Raw genomic sequence first — 16,447 nt, forward strand, 5'->3', positions numbered from 1 at the left:
CTCCCGGGCTGTGTATCGAGCCCCGCAGCACCCCGTGTGCTTCTGTCCCGCCCCCTGCCACCCCCGCCGCGATCCGAACCCGTGTATTAAGCGCCGATTGTGTCAGGCGCAGTGCTTACCCCCAAACACGTCTGTCCGTGCGGTTCTCCCATCCTCCAATCTCATCTTCCCTGACCCCCGCCTCCCCCATCTCCGTAGGAGCTGGGAGCAGGCATTTCAAACCTCCTATGGCTCAGGCACTGCGTTAAGGGGTAGGGGTAACCTTTCAGCGCACCCCCCTTCTCTCTGTCCAGTTCCCCATTCCGCCATGTGCTTCTGTCCGCCCCTCCCCGACTTGTCAGCCCAACATGTAAGCCACAGGTCTGTGCCTGCCCCTGCCCTAGCGCTCAGGAGTCCCAGAAAGGTAAAAGGGAGCCCTCATGCTGGAGGAGCTCGCAGACCTCTCCTACCTCCGTCCTCAGCCCCCCTCCCCGCTCTGCTTCTGTCTGGACAGATGATGGATCGAACACCTTTTCTGTGCCGAGTACTGTAACCCTAAAGGCCCTTCCTTTTCTGTCTGTCCAGCTCCCCAGTCCTCCATGCATCCCTCTCTGTGTGTTTGTGTCAGGCCCCTAGCTCTCCATGTTCCCCCACTTTACCCTCCCCTCGTCTGAATAGCTCCCGGCTCTCCGTGCATCCCTCCTGACCAGCCCCCAAACCACCAGGTCCCTACCCATCTCTCTCCAGGCCACCGCTACCTCTGTTTTTCCATCCCAACCTTCCAGACTAGCTCCCCACTCTCCGTGCACACTCCTGATGACTATTTAGCATCCAGCCCACCTCCACAACCGCCTCGGTCATTCACCACTCCACACAGCCCTCCCCACCTGAGTCCCCAACACTTCACCCAGGCACTCCTCCCCACGACTGCTTCCATGTCCTTTTTTCTTTCAAGTCCTCCTCTTTCTGCAAGTTTTTCCTTTGGGCAGGTCACCGAGTTACCACTGCAAGGTTGCTGAAGAAGCTCAAATGCCTCCTTTGGGAGGGAGGAATCTCATTCTGATCTATCTGCCCTGTTTTTCTTTCTCTACTCTTTGAATATCCAGGATCTTTTTGCTGGGTTGAGGAAGGAGCCTACGGGCATATGTTCTCCTTGAGGTACTACTGGAAGTAGCTAAAGTTAAGTCTTTGGTGCCTCAGACTTTTTGGTTAGAGTTGAGCTAGTTCACATCAGCAAAAATTTTATAGCTACTGCTATGTATAAGTTACTGTGCCTTCCCCAAAATTTGAACCATCAGTAGGAGTTCTGTGATAGCTTTTGATGCTGCTTCTCCGTGTTCTTCTCCACCTTTTATTAGCTAGAAGTGTATGTTTCAGAGGTCTTCAAATTTGTTTCCTTGTAAAATACCTCTGAAGTACTTAAAATTACCTTGGCCAAAATTAGTGCATTTTCATTGCCAGAAATATTTCTGTTTACCTAGTGCACACTCCTATTTTTCTCTTTCAACCTCATTTTTTTTTTTTTGGCTTATGAAGTCATCTCTATACTGTAGTTTGCCTAAACTGCTTTTGAAGAAACAATTTCTTTAAAAAGGAAATATGGTATTGCCTATAAAGTGGGTAACTTAAAGGTTGTTCTCAGGACCTCAAAAGAAAGTCAGTAAGTTTTTGTCTGTGTCCAACAATCAAATGAACTGATTGGGAGAGTGGGGTTAAAGGGTGGAAGAGAGAGGAAGAGAATGGTCTTAAATGATCAACCTTTGCCTTTTGAAGAGAGCTTTAATTTTTAATGTCACAATGGATAAGAGCTTTGTAGTGTGCTGTCTGTATATCTGGGGCTTTTAAAAAATCGCCTGCTGTTCCAGTAATTCCCAAGGTCTATATTTTCCTCTGACAAGACTTCTCTTTATACAGATGACTCCTTGCTAGGGGCACAGAATGTTTCCTGAGGAAGGGAAGAGAGTTTCATCCTAAACACATCGTAATAGCTTGGCTAGAAGGATTATGAAAGTTATTGTCATTGTTAGCAGTTAAACTCTTTAATTTCTTATCCATAGTCTTCTTACGTAACTCATAATTTCAAGTGCTGGAAAAGTTTCAATTCATGGGTTAGAACTTGAAGGGAACTCAGTGTTCACTTGCTCATAACACCCTGATTTTGCAAAGGAGGTCCAGAGAGGTTGAATGACTTGTCCAAGATTGCAAAGGCAGTACATGACAGAATTGAAATTTGAACCCAGATCTTATTCCAAATGCAACCCGTTCCACTTTGCCATGGTGCTGTTCTGCAGTGTCCAAATTGTTTTCTTGTTATTTGGATTCTGGGTTTTTGAACATAAGGATATGAAATATATAAACCTTTATTTAAGGAGAATTGGCTATCTTGTTATTTTTTAATTCATTATTGATTGATATCAATGCAGAGTTGGCATTTACAGATTTTTCCAGCTTTCCAGAACAGATATATGAAAAGAAATAGCTTCTATGGTATTTATACCTTTCTCCCAGTAATGAGATATAGGAGAAATTATTGAATCCACTTTTGTTTTTGACCAGTTATTAAAACTGTTAAAGTACCTTTAGAGTATTAAATTGCTTATTTGTTGTTCTGACTTGTTACTCGATAGTTTTGGAATTGAGGGCAGATATATTTATATGAGCAGTTGGGGAAATGTTTAAACTATTATGTTATTTAAAAGCCCCAAATTTAAACTTCAATTATTCTAAATAGCTACATTTGAAACTGTTACCTAATAACTGTTGAGTGATACATGCTATGTGCCTTTCAAAAGGGGAAGAAAAATGGAGCAAAGACTAGTTTGTAAGGTGGGTAAAGGTTGAAATATAATACATTTGAGTTCAAATACTTTGGCATTGAAGAAAACTTAGTGTGTTCAGATATCTGATTATACTTTTATTTATTCCTTTAAAAAAAAAAACCTTCACCAGAAATTGGTGATACAACTTTATGGTTGGGAAGTTATGTGCATGGAAACCAGGAAATTCAGTAATGTTCCCCAAAGCAACTGTAACTCAGACATACTGCATGAAGTTTTTATGGTTTAATATATGACACCATATAGAGTAATAAGAAATACTAAATCTACTATGTATAAAAAAAAAATCAAGGGTTTTGTGGGAGTCATAATTTTTATTTTCCTGACTTCATGTGTGTAAATTTTAAGTAATAATCTAGTAACATAGCATTAGTATATTTTTGCATTTGAAATAAAGAATATATCACTTAGAGGTTTCTCTTGGATTACAGAATCAGCTACCTTGAAGGACTGATGGCTAAAAATGTTTAGGAAAAAAAACTTAGCTGTTGGTTCATGGATAACAAAGAATGATTTTTAAGTAAGAACAGGTTCCGATTTAGTTTCTTTCTTCCGGGAACATACAGTAATTAACAACAACAGATAGAAATGTTCATTCTTGCAGTATATTCACAGAATTAAATGTTTTGTCTTGCCATATGCTATTGGATTTTGAATTCTTAACTTTTCATTTTCTTAAGATAGTATTTTTAACTTTGTGTATTTGACAGATGAATTTATTTCATGAAGAAATTGACAGTTATTTCTTTTTATATTAGTTTTAGGCCAGTTTTGGTAAAAATATTAAGGTCGTAAGTGCATTTTTTGCTATATTCCATGGAGTTTGTTAAATACATAGTCCTTGACCTCTAACAAAGATGTGTTTGTAATCTGTTATATAGTAAGTAGACTTTGGCAAGAAACTGACCATGAAATGATAAGTACCATAGTTAGAATGTCAGTTAAAGTATTTTCTTTTCTTCTTTCAGCCAAATCAAATAGAAAGCTTACGTTTTTATACTTAGCAAATGATGTCATCCAAAACAGTAAGAGGAAGGGGCCTGAATTCACTAGGGAATTTGAATCTGTCCTCGTGGATGCTTTTTCCCATGTTGCCAGGTATGTTGTCGGCTTTTTTCTTTAATTCTTTTCTTACTTTGTATGAAACCTTCTACCACTTGAAAATTAAATACTTTTCTCAGGATATTTTGCTAAAGAGGCCAAATTAATGGTCTTCCCTCAAGCTAAATCCTTAAAAGCTCTCACAACTATATAAACATTTTGTTACATTATGAGAGTTCAATTCATAACACATAAGGGATACTCTTACTAAGGATACTCTTTACCCCAATTATGTAACAACTTATCCTAATACTTTTCTCAGAGTCATATTTCACTTGGATTTTATTGAGTTGTCTTTTTAGCTTGTGATCAATAATATGGTAAATAGCATATTTAGTTTAAATTTTCTTAAAAGTGACTGAACAAACTTCCTGTCTCTTAAAGATAAGAACCCAAAGTGATAGTCCTTTGACTTATATCAGTCTTTATATTAAGAGGAATTTTAGGTGATGGTGCCCTAATAAAAAGAAATAAATTGTATCTCCATTTTTGCCTACATGCTCTGTTTCCAGGAAACAAAGTTTTCCCTCTGTTTTTCTTTCAACTAAAGATAAGACTTGTTTTCATAATAGCAAAAGCAATAATTACTAATGTGCAAAATCTATATTGGCTCTCTAGTGTCTTGCTAAACCTTTCCTATTTGTTTTTGCTGAAGACCTACCATAGTAGGTTCCATGTAGTGATGTAAATGACAGCCTGAATGATTTTAAATGTGATTAAAAAAAGTTTGTCACAAGAAACTGACAAGTGTTTATTAAGTTCTTACTATATACCAGGAAGTTTGCCAAGCAGTGGAGTTACAAAGAAAGGAAAAAAAATTATATTCTAATGGGGAACAATATATTAAAAATACCTACATATAAAATACATGTAGAATAGATGAAAAGTAAACTTACAGAGAGAAGGTTCCAGCAGCTGGGGGGAGGGAATTAGACCTCCTGCAGATAGTGGTTTTTGAACTGTATTTTGAAGAAAGCCTGGGAATCTTTAAGAGGTAGACTTGAGAAAGAACATTCTAGGTAGAAAATGGGAGATAGAGAATCATGTAGGAACAAAGAGGCTGATACCTCTGGACCTCAGAGTGCATGGAAGATAGTAAAATAAAAAGGCTGAAAAAAAGGTAGAAAGGGTCCAGGCTATGAAGAGCTTTAAATGTCAACAAAAGACTTTATATTTGATTCTGGAGGTAAAAATACCATAAGATACTTTGTATCTAGGAATAATTTGATTGAATCTATAAATGCTAGTCTATAGTTATGGAATATACCAGAAATAAAGGGGAGCCAGGAAATTTGGAACTGAATGAAAATTTTCATCTTGAGAAATTGACACATATATTAAGCATTTTAATAAATATTTTCATAGCTAAAATTTTAGAAGGAGAAACACTGCTTATGTCAATATTTTGGCTTGAAACATGTTTAGGAAACATCACTATATATCTTTTAATTAAACATTTAGCTATAAATTGTTTTCCATAGAGAGAAACAGGAGAAAAGAGAATCTGGTCATTCTTTAGTGAAACATTACTTGACATTGAAACAAAAAAACCCAAAAATGAAATCTCTTCTCTTTTGTCAGAAGAATAAAATCAGAAAAAAGGAATGAGGTATAATTTTGAAAAAACAAAAAGGAAATAGAAAAATATTTGAGTATATTATCAAAATATTTTTCCCTCTTTTGCATAGAAAAGCTAAATTATAAACTGATGACACTAAAAAAAACTGAAGCTTTTATTGGCTTTTATGTGATTAAAAACTAACTGGGTCTTTCCAATCTAAGTTCATTCTTGAATAAATGACTAGAATATAATACTTGGAATGGTATAGGAAGTCTTAAAATAAGGAAGATTGCTTTAGAAGTTGATGGTGCCTCACCTTCAAAACCTACATAATATACTTTAAGAAGGTAGAGGTAATCCTTAGAGCATTTGCCTGTAAGAACTGCTCAGAATGACTACGATTAAAAAATGGAAAGTAGCTTTTTTTTAGAGAGAAATTTTGGGAATTAAAATTTGATCTACCTAACTCTTATGACTAGAAATTCCACTCAGAAATGCAGACATTTAGCACCTGGAAACTATGCTAGATGTTGAGGATACAAAGGCCAAAACTAACCCACCGTACCTTCTAAAAGGGGCCAAATGTAGCACGTAACCAGATAACGACTGCAAGATAATTTGAGGGGGGGAAGAGCACTAACAACAGGCAAAAAGGGGAAAGTTAGGAAGGTGAGCTGGAATATATCAAAAAATAACTTTATAGTCATCGGAAAGACCATGGGTACTGGATTAAAGTTGTCCATAAGCTTTGTGAGAAAGTGAATCCTAACAGTATCTTACTCCCCCTTTCTTTCTGCCTTTTTTCAAAAGCTACCTTTGTATTCAGTGCTCTTTTTTGTAAACTAATAGTTGATTTGGACACGCCCATAATCAAGTTCAGATTGTGATTAAAAGGTCACCTTGTCAGAAGACTTGCATCTCTTCAACTAAATGGGTTGAAGATTCTTTTTACAGTTTTACAGTGATGACTTTATACTGAAGAGAGTTGATTCTTTTAGTCCAGTTGATATTGCACATTTGATTATCATTTTAAAAAATACCGGCAATGACAATCACCAGACCAGAGTCAGAATTAGTAATCTGTGGAGTGGCGCTGTTTAAAGTTATAGTTAAGTCCTTACACCCGAAAGACTAAAAGACACATTTGTTCTATAAAAAATTCTCCATTAGTTTTTGTACAGCTGTTGTACATATTATTTTGTCTTTAGAATTAGGTATAACTTTTATTTTTATCAGCATTTATCATTCCTTAGTTCCCTTATCTGTAAAGTGAGAAATTTAACTGGATAATCTCTTAAGTTCCCTCCCAGTTCTACCATATATGTAATTATTGAATGTGCAAAGTTCTAGGAATACAAAGAGTCATAAAGAATGGTTTCTGTATTCATGTAGTTGCAGGGAGTGGGGGGCGGAGAGTGTGAAAAAGACGATGGGAGAACAAACTATATATATAAAAAGATAAATAGACTAATAGAATGTCAGAGGTGGAAGAGCATTTAGTCCATTTCCCTCATTTTACAGATGAGGAAACTGAGACCCAGATGGGAAGTGGCTTATTCGAGTTTACAAAGATAGGACTGCAGCCCAGGTATTTTTTAAGATTCAGTTCAAGAGCTACTTCCCATAAGAGGCTTTTTCTGATTCCCTCAGTTTTCAGTGCCTTCCCTTGCCCCCAATCACTGTGTATTTTTTTGTGTATTTCTTGTATCATCTGCGATCATGTTGTTTTCCCTTTGTAGAATTTAAGCTCATTGGAGGAGAGGCTATTTCACTTTTTTATCACCAGTGTCTACATGGTCACTGGTACACAATAGGCATTTAATACATACATATGGGTTGTTATTGAAAGTCTAGTACTCTTGCCCTACATCCCTTGTCTGATTTACCTCTTGCCCACAAAAAGAATACTGATAGCATATAATACTAAGCGATCTAGACAAATACTTTAGGAAATCAAAGAAGAGAGAACTGGACTGACATGTCTAGGAAAGCCTTCAGATCCATGTCCTCAGTTTTCAAAAGCAGCCATTTATTTTTAATATATTTTTCACATTCACATTTTTACATTGTTTTTTGTATCTATGTTAGAATGCTTCATAGGGGATTTTGACTGTTTGTGTTGAAAGCACAACTGAAATAGTTATGAAATCACAGCATACTTCAATGATTTTCATTATTTTCCTGTGCTGTATGAGGACAGCTACCATTTAAAACATCCAGCATATTCTGAATTGCTCAGTTGACTAAAACAGCAAGCTTAAAGAGGGAAGGAAGGAAACAGGCATTTATATACCATCTATTATGTGCCAGGTGCTTTTTCAGATGTCTCATATGATCCTCACAACAGCCATGTGAGGTGAGTGCTATGTCCTTATTTTATCGTTGAAGGAACTGAGGCAGGAAGGTTAAGTGACTTGCCCAGCTACTAAATATCTGGAGTCAGAATTCATGTCTTCCTGATTCCATGCCCAGCACCTTATCCACTTCACTGTCTAGCTGCCAGTTAGGATTGCATATAGAATGCCTAAGAGACAGCCTGGGATAGAGTCTTGGAGTTAGGAAGATTTGGCCTCAAGATGGTAATCACTTCACTCAGTGATGTAGGGAAGTCTAAGACTTTAAGCTGTAGTTGAGTTGTTTTTTATTGATAGTGTTATTTTCCACTCCAAAGTTTTTCCATGCTCATGAAATCACAGGACTGAGTGAATAGCAAGAACAAAAAACATTTTGGATATTTTTACAAAATTGTGGAATTTTCACATGTTTTTAATAAGATACCATCTAAATTTTTTAAATGAATGTGTGCTTTGTCTTAAAAAAAAGAATTGGTATATTGGCCAGATCAACAGTAGGAACATAATAATATTTGATAATGCAAATGTCACATTTTTATTCAGAGTGGTAAAATAATATTTCACTACTTTTGAAAATTTTGAAATTTTAAAAAATTTTACAATGAATTAGTTCAGTTTTCAAAGGAAGTTACTGCTGAACAAAGTCACTTCTCTTTAGTATATTCTCTAAATTCAGCCTTTTAAGGATTTTTACCAGCAAATAAATTTTTTGAATATTTTTCCCATAACCCTGAAATTTATGACTGAAACTCAACAGTATGATCCAAGTATATTATATGTGAGGCAGGGTATTTTTTTTAATCATTTAAGAGGTTGAACATTGTGCAGTCATAGGGAAGTAAATTGCCTTGGGGGAAGTGGACCATTCTGGTCCATTACATTCTCTAGTCAGCTAAGAGTTAAACTAAAACTCTTTGGTTTGTTGTAGTCTTAAAGTACCTGTAAGTTAGAACATAGTAAGCACAGTTGATAGAGTACCTTGTGGTAGAAAGAGCATTGGATTAGGAATCAGGAGAACCTGAGTTTCTGGGTCAGGTTTACTACTGATTTGAGGAGTCATTTATCCATTTGGGGTCTTAGCCTCCTCCCTTGTAAAAAGGGAATGGACTAGAGAAATCTTGAAGGTCCATTCCATCTTTAAGATCCTAGCTTCCTTTGAATTACTTAAAATCTTGCAGTGCCTTTGAACCAGTATTTTGAACATCCAGCCTCTCTGCACAATCTATCAATAAGGATTATTAAGTACCTCTGTGTTCCAGGCATTGTGTGAGGCACTGGAGATACAGGTACAAAAAGTGAAACCATCTCTGTTCAAAAGAAGCTTACAGTCTAATGAAGGAAATGAGTATATACAAGTTTTGTATGCAAATGCAGAATAAATAAAAAGAAAGTAGCTAAATATAAGGTAGTTTAGGAGGAAAGAAACTAGCAGTTTATGTAGAAGGCAATGCTCGTTATGAAGTATAAGTGACAAAGGAGCATATTCCAGGCATGGGAGATGGCCAGGGCAAAGACATAAAAATATGAGATGGAATGTTAGATATGAAACACAGAGGAGGCCAGTTTGGCAGGATCCCAGAGTGTGGGAGGAGAATGAAGTTAGAAAGATAAGTTGTTTGGGGCCAGTTCGAAAAGGGCTTTAAAAGCCAAACAGACATTTATATTTGTGTCCTAGAGGCAATAGAAAGTCAGTGGGGTTTATTGGTAGGGGAGTAACATGGTCAAATCTGAGCTTCAGAAAAATCACTTTGGAAGCTCTATCAAGGACAAATTGGAATTGGGAGAGGTTTGTGGCCAGGATACCAAGTGGAAGACTGTTGCAATAGTATAGGGGTAGATGAGGGCTTGAAGTAAGGTGGTAATGGTGTGATTAGAGAGCAGGAGTTGGATATGAGAGTTGTTGTGAAGGTAGAAGTAGCAAGATTTCTCAACTTAATGGATGTGCAGTTTTAGTCAGTAAGCATTAAGTGCTTCCTGTATGCTAGGCATTGTGCTGAGTGCTAGGGATATAAAGAAAGGCAAAAGACTAGAAGGATGATGGTGATGGTGGTACTTTTGATAGACATAGAGAAGTATGGGAGAGGGCAGAGTTTGGGGTAAGAAATAGTGAGTTTAGTTTTGGACCTCTAGAGTTTCAGATGGCTATAGAACATTGATGACACAGGATTGAAGCTCAGTGGAAAGACTGGAGCTATACATATAGAACTGTGAGTCATCTGCATAAAGATGATAATTTGGAAGCCAACATGGTTACCAAGAAAGTTTAGATAGAGATAGATAGAAGTCTCAGAATAGAATCTTGGGAACATCCACATTTAGGGAAACTGGGTGGTCAGGTAGGTAGGAGAGAGAAAGAACCAAGAGAGGGTATATGACATGAACACACACAAAGCATAGAATATTCAGAAGAGGTAGTTAGCAGTGTCAGATTCAACAGAAAGGTCAAGAAAGATGTGGACTGAAAGAATGCCTTTAGGTTGGCCATTAAAAGATTGTTGGTAACCTTAGAGGGAACAGTTCTGGTTAATTAATGAGGTCAGAAGCCAGACTGCACAGGGTTGTGAAGAGAAAGTGGAGAAACAAATTTGGACAACTTTTTCTAGGAATTTGACTGACAAAGAAAAGAGAAGCATTTATTGAACACTGCTTCATAAATATCTCATTTGATCCTCACAACAACCCTGTAAAATTGATGCTTTTTTTCATCTCCATTTTATAATTGAGGAAACTGAGGCAGACATGTTAAGCCCAGGATCTGCTGGAGGCTAGATTTGAACTCAACAAGGAGTTCCCTATACAGGAATCACATCTAGATGAAACACAAGAGGTGGGTGGCCTCAAGACCTCATGTGACCTTTTAGGTCCTTGGGTGTGACCTTTTGACTGAATCCAAGTTTTTTACAGAACAAATCCTTTTATTAAGGGGTGAAAATGATTTGTTCTGTGAAGTTTGGATTCAGTCAAAGGGCCACACTTGAGGACCTAGAGGGCCACATGTGGCCTGGAGTCTGAAGGTTTCCCACCCTTACACAAGACTAATTCCCTGGAAGTTTCCATTTAAAATAATTTTCCTCTGTATTTCACTTTGGGAGAAGGTATAAATCCACAAAACTCCCAGGAGAAATGCTGGGCCCAGTACAGATTCAGAAGACTATCTCTTGTATCATATATATTCCTACATGAGCATTTAATCCCATCCACTCCTGTCTTCTCTAGCAAATTGCATCCTCAGCTCTCTCCTCTCTCAAATCTTTAACCTTTCCCCGTCTGTTAGTTCCTTCTCTACTACCTTCAAATATGTATCTCCCTAACCCTTAAAAAAACTTTTACTAGACCCTGTCATCTACTTAAGATCTCATCCTATATGTCTTACCTCAGTGATATAGTGAATGGAGTGCTGAGCCTGGAGTCAGGGAAGACTCATCTTCCTGAATTCAGATCTGGCTTCCAATGCTTACTAGCTGTGTGACCTTGAGCAAGTCACTTAACCCCTTTTTTTCATATTGAAATAAATGAGCAATCACAACAGGGATTCTAAAATGGGCAGAGGTGAAGAAGTGCATTCCAGAGACAGAAGATGAAATGCCAAATTTAAGTAACAGGGAATAGACTCATTTGGTTAGCCTGTAGAATGTGTGAATGGGGAGTTATAGGAAATAAATTTGGAAATAGAGCATAGAACCAAAGTCCAGAAAACTTTAAATGTTCGACTAGGGAATTTGTATTTAATGCAAGATGCAACAGGGAGCCACTGAAGAATTTTGAGCAAGAAAGGAATATGGCCAGACACAGGAGGAAAATGGGGAGAAAGCAGTGTCATAGGAGTAAAAGGAGGAGAGGATCTGGGAGTCAGGTAATTAGCAGTGTCAAAAACTTCAGAGAGGCTGATGAAACTGAAGACTGAGAAAAATCTTTAGCAATTAAGAGATCACTGGTAACCCTAGAGAGAGCAATCCCATTCTGATGGTGGGATCAGAAACCAGGTGCAAGGAATTGAGGAATGTAAAATGAAAAGCTTGGCAACATGTGTAGGTATCTTTTTTATATCTATCTTAGTAAAATAAGTAAGTTGGGGCCATGTTAGGAAGAGCTTTGAATGCCAAACAAAGTTCATATTCAATGAAAGGATGATACACACACACACACACACACACACACACACACACACACACACACACACACACACACACACACACACACACACACACACACACACTATTTTAAGTAGGAGGGTAAAATGGCAGGCCTCCACTTTGGAAGCTGTGTAGAGTATATGGGTGGTGAATGAGAAGGAAAAGTTGTGGATGACACCAACGTTGGGAAAATGAGAATTAGAAGTGGACCGATCAAAGGTACAAGTAGAGATATTGGTTTTGCCAAGATGAAGACCCACTGCTTCTTTAGAAAGGAGAACAAAAGATGATGTCAGGGATTTTGAGGTGTGAAATGGAAAAAGGAATGAGTTCATTGCAGATTGCCTTTGTTTTCTCATTAAGGTAGAAGTTGTGGACATCATGCTAAGAGGAAGAAATTAGGATCAAGAAAGCATTGAGGCCTTGAAGAAATTAAAGAAAATTTGGGGCAGCCACTTTGGGGAGTGCAATGATCAAGGGAAACCTTAAGAATTACTATGTAGCAGTAAAGGCCAAGGATAGCTAAGTGTCACAGTGGAGAGAGTGCTGGGCCTAGAGTCAGGGAGACTTGTCTTGGTGAGTTCAAATCTGGTCTCAGACACTTACTGACTATGTGACCCCAGGCAAGTCCCTCAACCCTGTTTGCCTCAGTTTCTACATCTGTAAAATTAGCTGGAGAAGGAAATGGCAAACCACTCTAGTATCTTTGCTAAGAAAACCCCAAATGAGGTCATGAAGAATCAGACAGGACTGAAATAACTAAACAACAATAAGGGCTAAGTCAAGATTAGATAATATGTTTTGTATTGGACTAGCATTTGAATAGGAGTGAAGCAAGGAATGATGTGAATAACTCAGATTTGGCCTTTCAAAAGACATGAGTGATGCAAACAAGTTAGCAAAGAATTCAGAGGTTGAGAGTAAATATGTGGTTGAACTAATTAGCAGTAGTGCTGTGGAAGAGGAGTAGAAAGTAGCAAGGGTGTTAAACTGGGAGAAGGGGTATGGGTTGAGAGACAGAAGGTTATAACTAAAATGAAGACTATTTTAGGAGGAGTTTGGCAGAGGGAGAGAAGGGAAGATAAGAGATTGTCACTGAAGAGAGGAATTTCAGAATTCAGCATCATATAAGAAATAATGTTTGATTATGGAATCTATGGTTTGGGCATCTTTATGGGTGACTGAAGTGGAGCGAAGATGTAGGGCATGGGAGTTGAGACTGAAGAATAGGGAAATCAGGTGTTGAGGAGATACCAGTATCTATTGTCTATATATATTATCCTGTCTGTATTGAAATCCTCTTTGATTGCAGGGATGAATTTGGAGGGAAAAATGAATTAGGTATCAGAAGGAAAAGAATTATCTATAGGCCAGTAAATACTAAAGAATAGGATAAAATGATATATTGCTATCCTTTCTATATGATGACTTTCCCCATTGTGATTTTGATACATCATGGGTCAGCATAAGAAATTAAATGGGAATTTTGGGGGAATTTTGCGTAAGCCACAGGCAACATTCAAAGGTCAGCAGACAATGCAAAAAAAAGTTTAGAAACTCAGAAATGCATAAAATAATCTAGGATTGTATATTAACATATGTTATCTTTTAATGCTATAATGATTCAGGTTTCTTCTCTGGTACGAAGGGAAGACCAGTAAATTTTATGTGAATTTTCAGATCATGGGGGTTACATATCCCTCCCCTCTCGGTTGTGGAAGGGATAACTGTACACTGGCATGAATCTAGAAAGAAGAGAGAGTTACTGAGTTCTTGTGGCAGTGAAATAGTTTCAGTAAGCAGTGAAGAATAAGTGATATACTTAATTCTACTCTTCTCACGGTGTAGTAGGGATCATATATTGCAGGAAATACAGGGAGTTCTTAATAAAAGGAACACCTAGTACTGTAGAGGGTGATTGGGGATGCAGTGGCTTCCAGAGGAAATCCAGGTGTCTGTGAGTATAAGAAGATGCAAAGAAAATTGTTTAGAATGAAGAGAAAGGGGAAAAAGGAAGGGAACAAGCATTTGTTGTGCCTCCTGTGTGCCAGGAACTGTGCAGAGTGCTTTACAGATATCTCATTTAATCTTTAAAACAACTCAGTGAGGTAGATGCTGTTATCCCCATTTTGCAGTTGGGGAAATGGAAGCAGACAGAGGTTTAAGTGACTTACCCAGGGTCACATAACTAATAAGTGTCCTAAGCCAGATTTGAACTCAGTTCTTCCTGACTCTAGGCCTAGCTCTCTCCACTATGTCACTTAGCTGCCTCAGTTACTGTATAATAGTAAGCTAATAATTAGATTCATCATGGCATAATGGAAAGAGAACTTGTCTTGGGATCATGAAGACTTGGTTTTAAGTCCTGCTTCTGGCATAAAGGCAACTAGGTGGCACTAGACCTGGAGACAGGAAGACCAGAGTTCAAATTCAGCCTCAGACCTAGCAGTGTGACCCTGGGCAAGTCACTTAACCCTGTTTGTCTCAGTTTCCTCATCTGTAAAATGAGCTGGAGAAGGAAATGGCAAACCACTTTAGTATCTTTGCCAAAAAAACCCCAAAACCAAACCAAAAACCAGATGGAATCATGGTCAGACACAACTGAAAGACAAAAAAATCTGCCATGTAAGCCAGATAAGCCTCTCAGTGGCCCATGAGACAATAATAGAGATGGGTTGTCCATCTGCATTGGTGAGGAGAGTTTCCATACTGGGAATTCCTAACTCCCCTTAAATCTGAGGTCTGGACTACACTACTTGGAGAATTTGGCACTGTTGACAACTCCTCCCCTCAGTCCCTTCCTGGATACTTGATTTATGATATTGTTCTCTCCTGGTTATCCTCCTACGTTTTTGGCCACTTCTCATCTTCTTTTTTAGATCATTATCCATGTCCTAAACAGTATAAGTGGGTGTTTGTCAGGGTTCTGTCTTAGGACTCTTTTCTCTTTCTATGGATTTAGTTATCTCTATGCAGTGACTTTCATATCTACTTAGCTAGTCCTCACCTTATTCTTTGAGTTCTGGTCCTACAATACCAATGACATGGAGTACATCTGAAACAAACATCTCTTTTTCCACTCCCAAAATTGTTCTGTGTAGTATTTACTTATTTGACTTTTTAATTTTTTTTTCTCCTCATAGAAAATAAGGTCCTTGAAGGCAGAAACTTTTAATTTTTGTTTTTGCATCCCTGGATCTAGCACAGTCCCTAGCACATAGTATATACTTACAAATGCAGGTAATAGTAGAGAAGGCAGGTAATAGTGTGTTAAAAGTGTTAAGAAATTTTATTTTCTAGACATCCGCAATCATGTCCCTATCTCATTAACTCTTTTGATATAGTAACATTTTTTTTTTTTTGTAGCTGTGAACACAGTTTAGCATATTACTGGACATAGGCAACATAACATTAACCAGAACTTAATTCCACTACAGAAGAGATATGACATATATTTAGTTGTTTCATACTTAAAATCAAGAAGTGAAAAAAATAAAATAAATAGGTGCTAGTGTTACATGTTAATGCATAGATAAGAACTGTTCCTTCAAAATTCATTGAATTGATTTGAAATATCATTTTGACTATCTCATAGGCAATAGCAAAATTCCCATGAGGAAAAGAGAGGGAATGGTATTTTTCATTCAGATGTTTTCTCATCTGTACTTGAACTTGAGCTTAGCTTCTTAGGCCTTTTCCAACTCTAAATCTATGATCCTATGATCTTTGCAGCATAATCATTTTGAAGGGATAAAACAAAGACTCCCCCCGCCATACCCTTTCCTAACATTTTTTTGGATGGAGGAGAATAAATGTATTATACTTGTTAGCAAGTCATTTTACTGGAAAGTACTCTCTTTGAGAAGCTTAAGGAAAGAAGTCCCAAATCCTCTTTTTAGATGTGCAGTTACAAAGGACTCTGTTTTTTTGCCATGTGTTTTCAGTCTTCCTAGGTTCTTTGAACAGGAAAAACAAACTTGGGCCCAGATTTGAACATTTCAGAAACAGTTTGGAAATTTTTAAAAATACATTTTTATTTCTTTAAATATTTGGGAGATTCTTTTAAAAACAATTGAGGAAGATTGGCCTTGGATAATAGGCATATTTACGTGTGTGTGTGTTTTGCATTTGTGATTTTTATTGAATGATGAGTTTTATTGAATTTCCTAACTTTTAAATGTATTTATTGTTTGCTTTTAAAATTAATACTTAAAATTTGCAAGCTGTTTCCATTAGAATGCTTGAAAATACAAATGATTTTAATTGGTGACATTTTGTTAAAAAATAGTCATAACCTGAATTGTGATCTTTTTTATTATACTGAGCTCTTATCTGTCCTAGGAAATAGAAGTCTAATTGCTCTGTTCATATTTATTTCCTAAAGGGAGAAAAAGAAAGAAAATAAAGCCTTTATATTGGATGACTTTTGAATTCTTTTTTGTTGTTTGTTCCTTACAATAAATGATAACCTTAACTGGATTT

General features: G+C 37.3%; 2 protein-coding genes across 12 annotated transcripts in view; one reads left to right on the plus strand and one right to left on the minus strand.

Annotated features, from left to right (window-relative positions):
* TTI1 (TELO2 interacting protein 1) overlaps positions 1-161 on the minus strand; it is a 49,316-nt gene extending 49,155 nt beyond the window's left edge. The window contains exon 1 of the mRNA XM_072631553.1: positions 120-161. The gene's annotated coding sequence lies outside the window, so the exon portion shown is untranslated. The remainder of the gene's footprint in view (positions 1-119) is intronic.
* The window catches only part of RPRD1B (regulation of nuclear pre-mRNA domain containing 1B), a 137,919-nt gene that overhangs the window by 642 nt on the left and 120,830 nt on the right, over positions 1-16,447 (plus strand). For all 11 annotated transcript variants that reach the window (XR_011972058.1, XR_011972059.1, XR_011972056.1 and 8 more), the window contains exon 2: positions 3,785-3,914. Coding sequence is in view for 5 of the 11 variants with exons in the window: in XM_072631562.1 (XP_072487663.1) it covers positions 3,785-3,914 (130 nt within the window). In the remaining 6 variants the exon portion in view is untranslated. The remainder of the gene's footprint in view (positions 1-3,784; positions 3,915-16,447) is intronic.

The sequence above is a fragment of the Notamacropus eugenii genome, chromosome 1 (assembly GCF_028372415.1).
Source record: "Notamacropus eugenii isolate mMacEug1 chromosome 1, mMacEug1.pri_v2, whole genome shotgun sequence".
Classification (NCBI taxonomy): Eukaryota; Metazoa; Chordata; class Mammalia; order Diprotodontia; family Macropodidae; genus Notamacropus; species Notamacropus eugenii.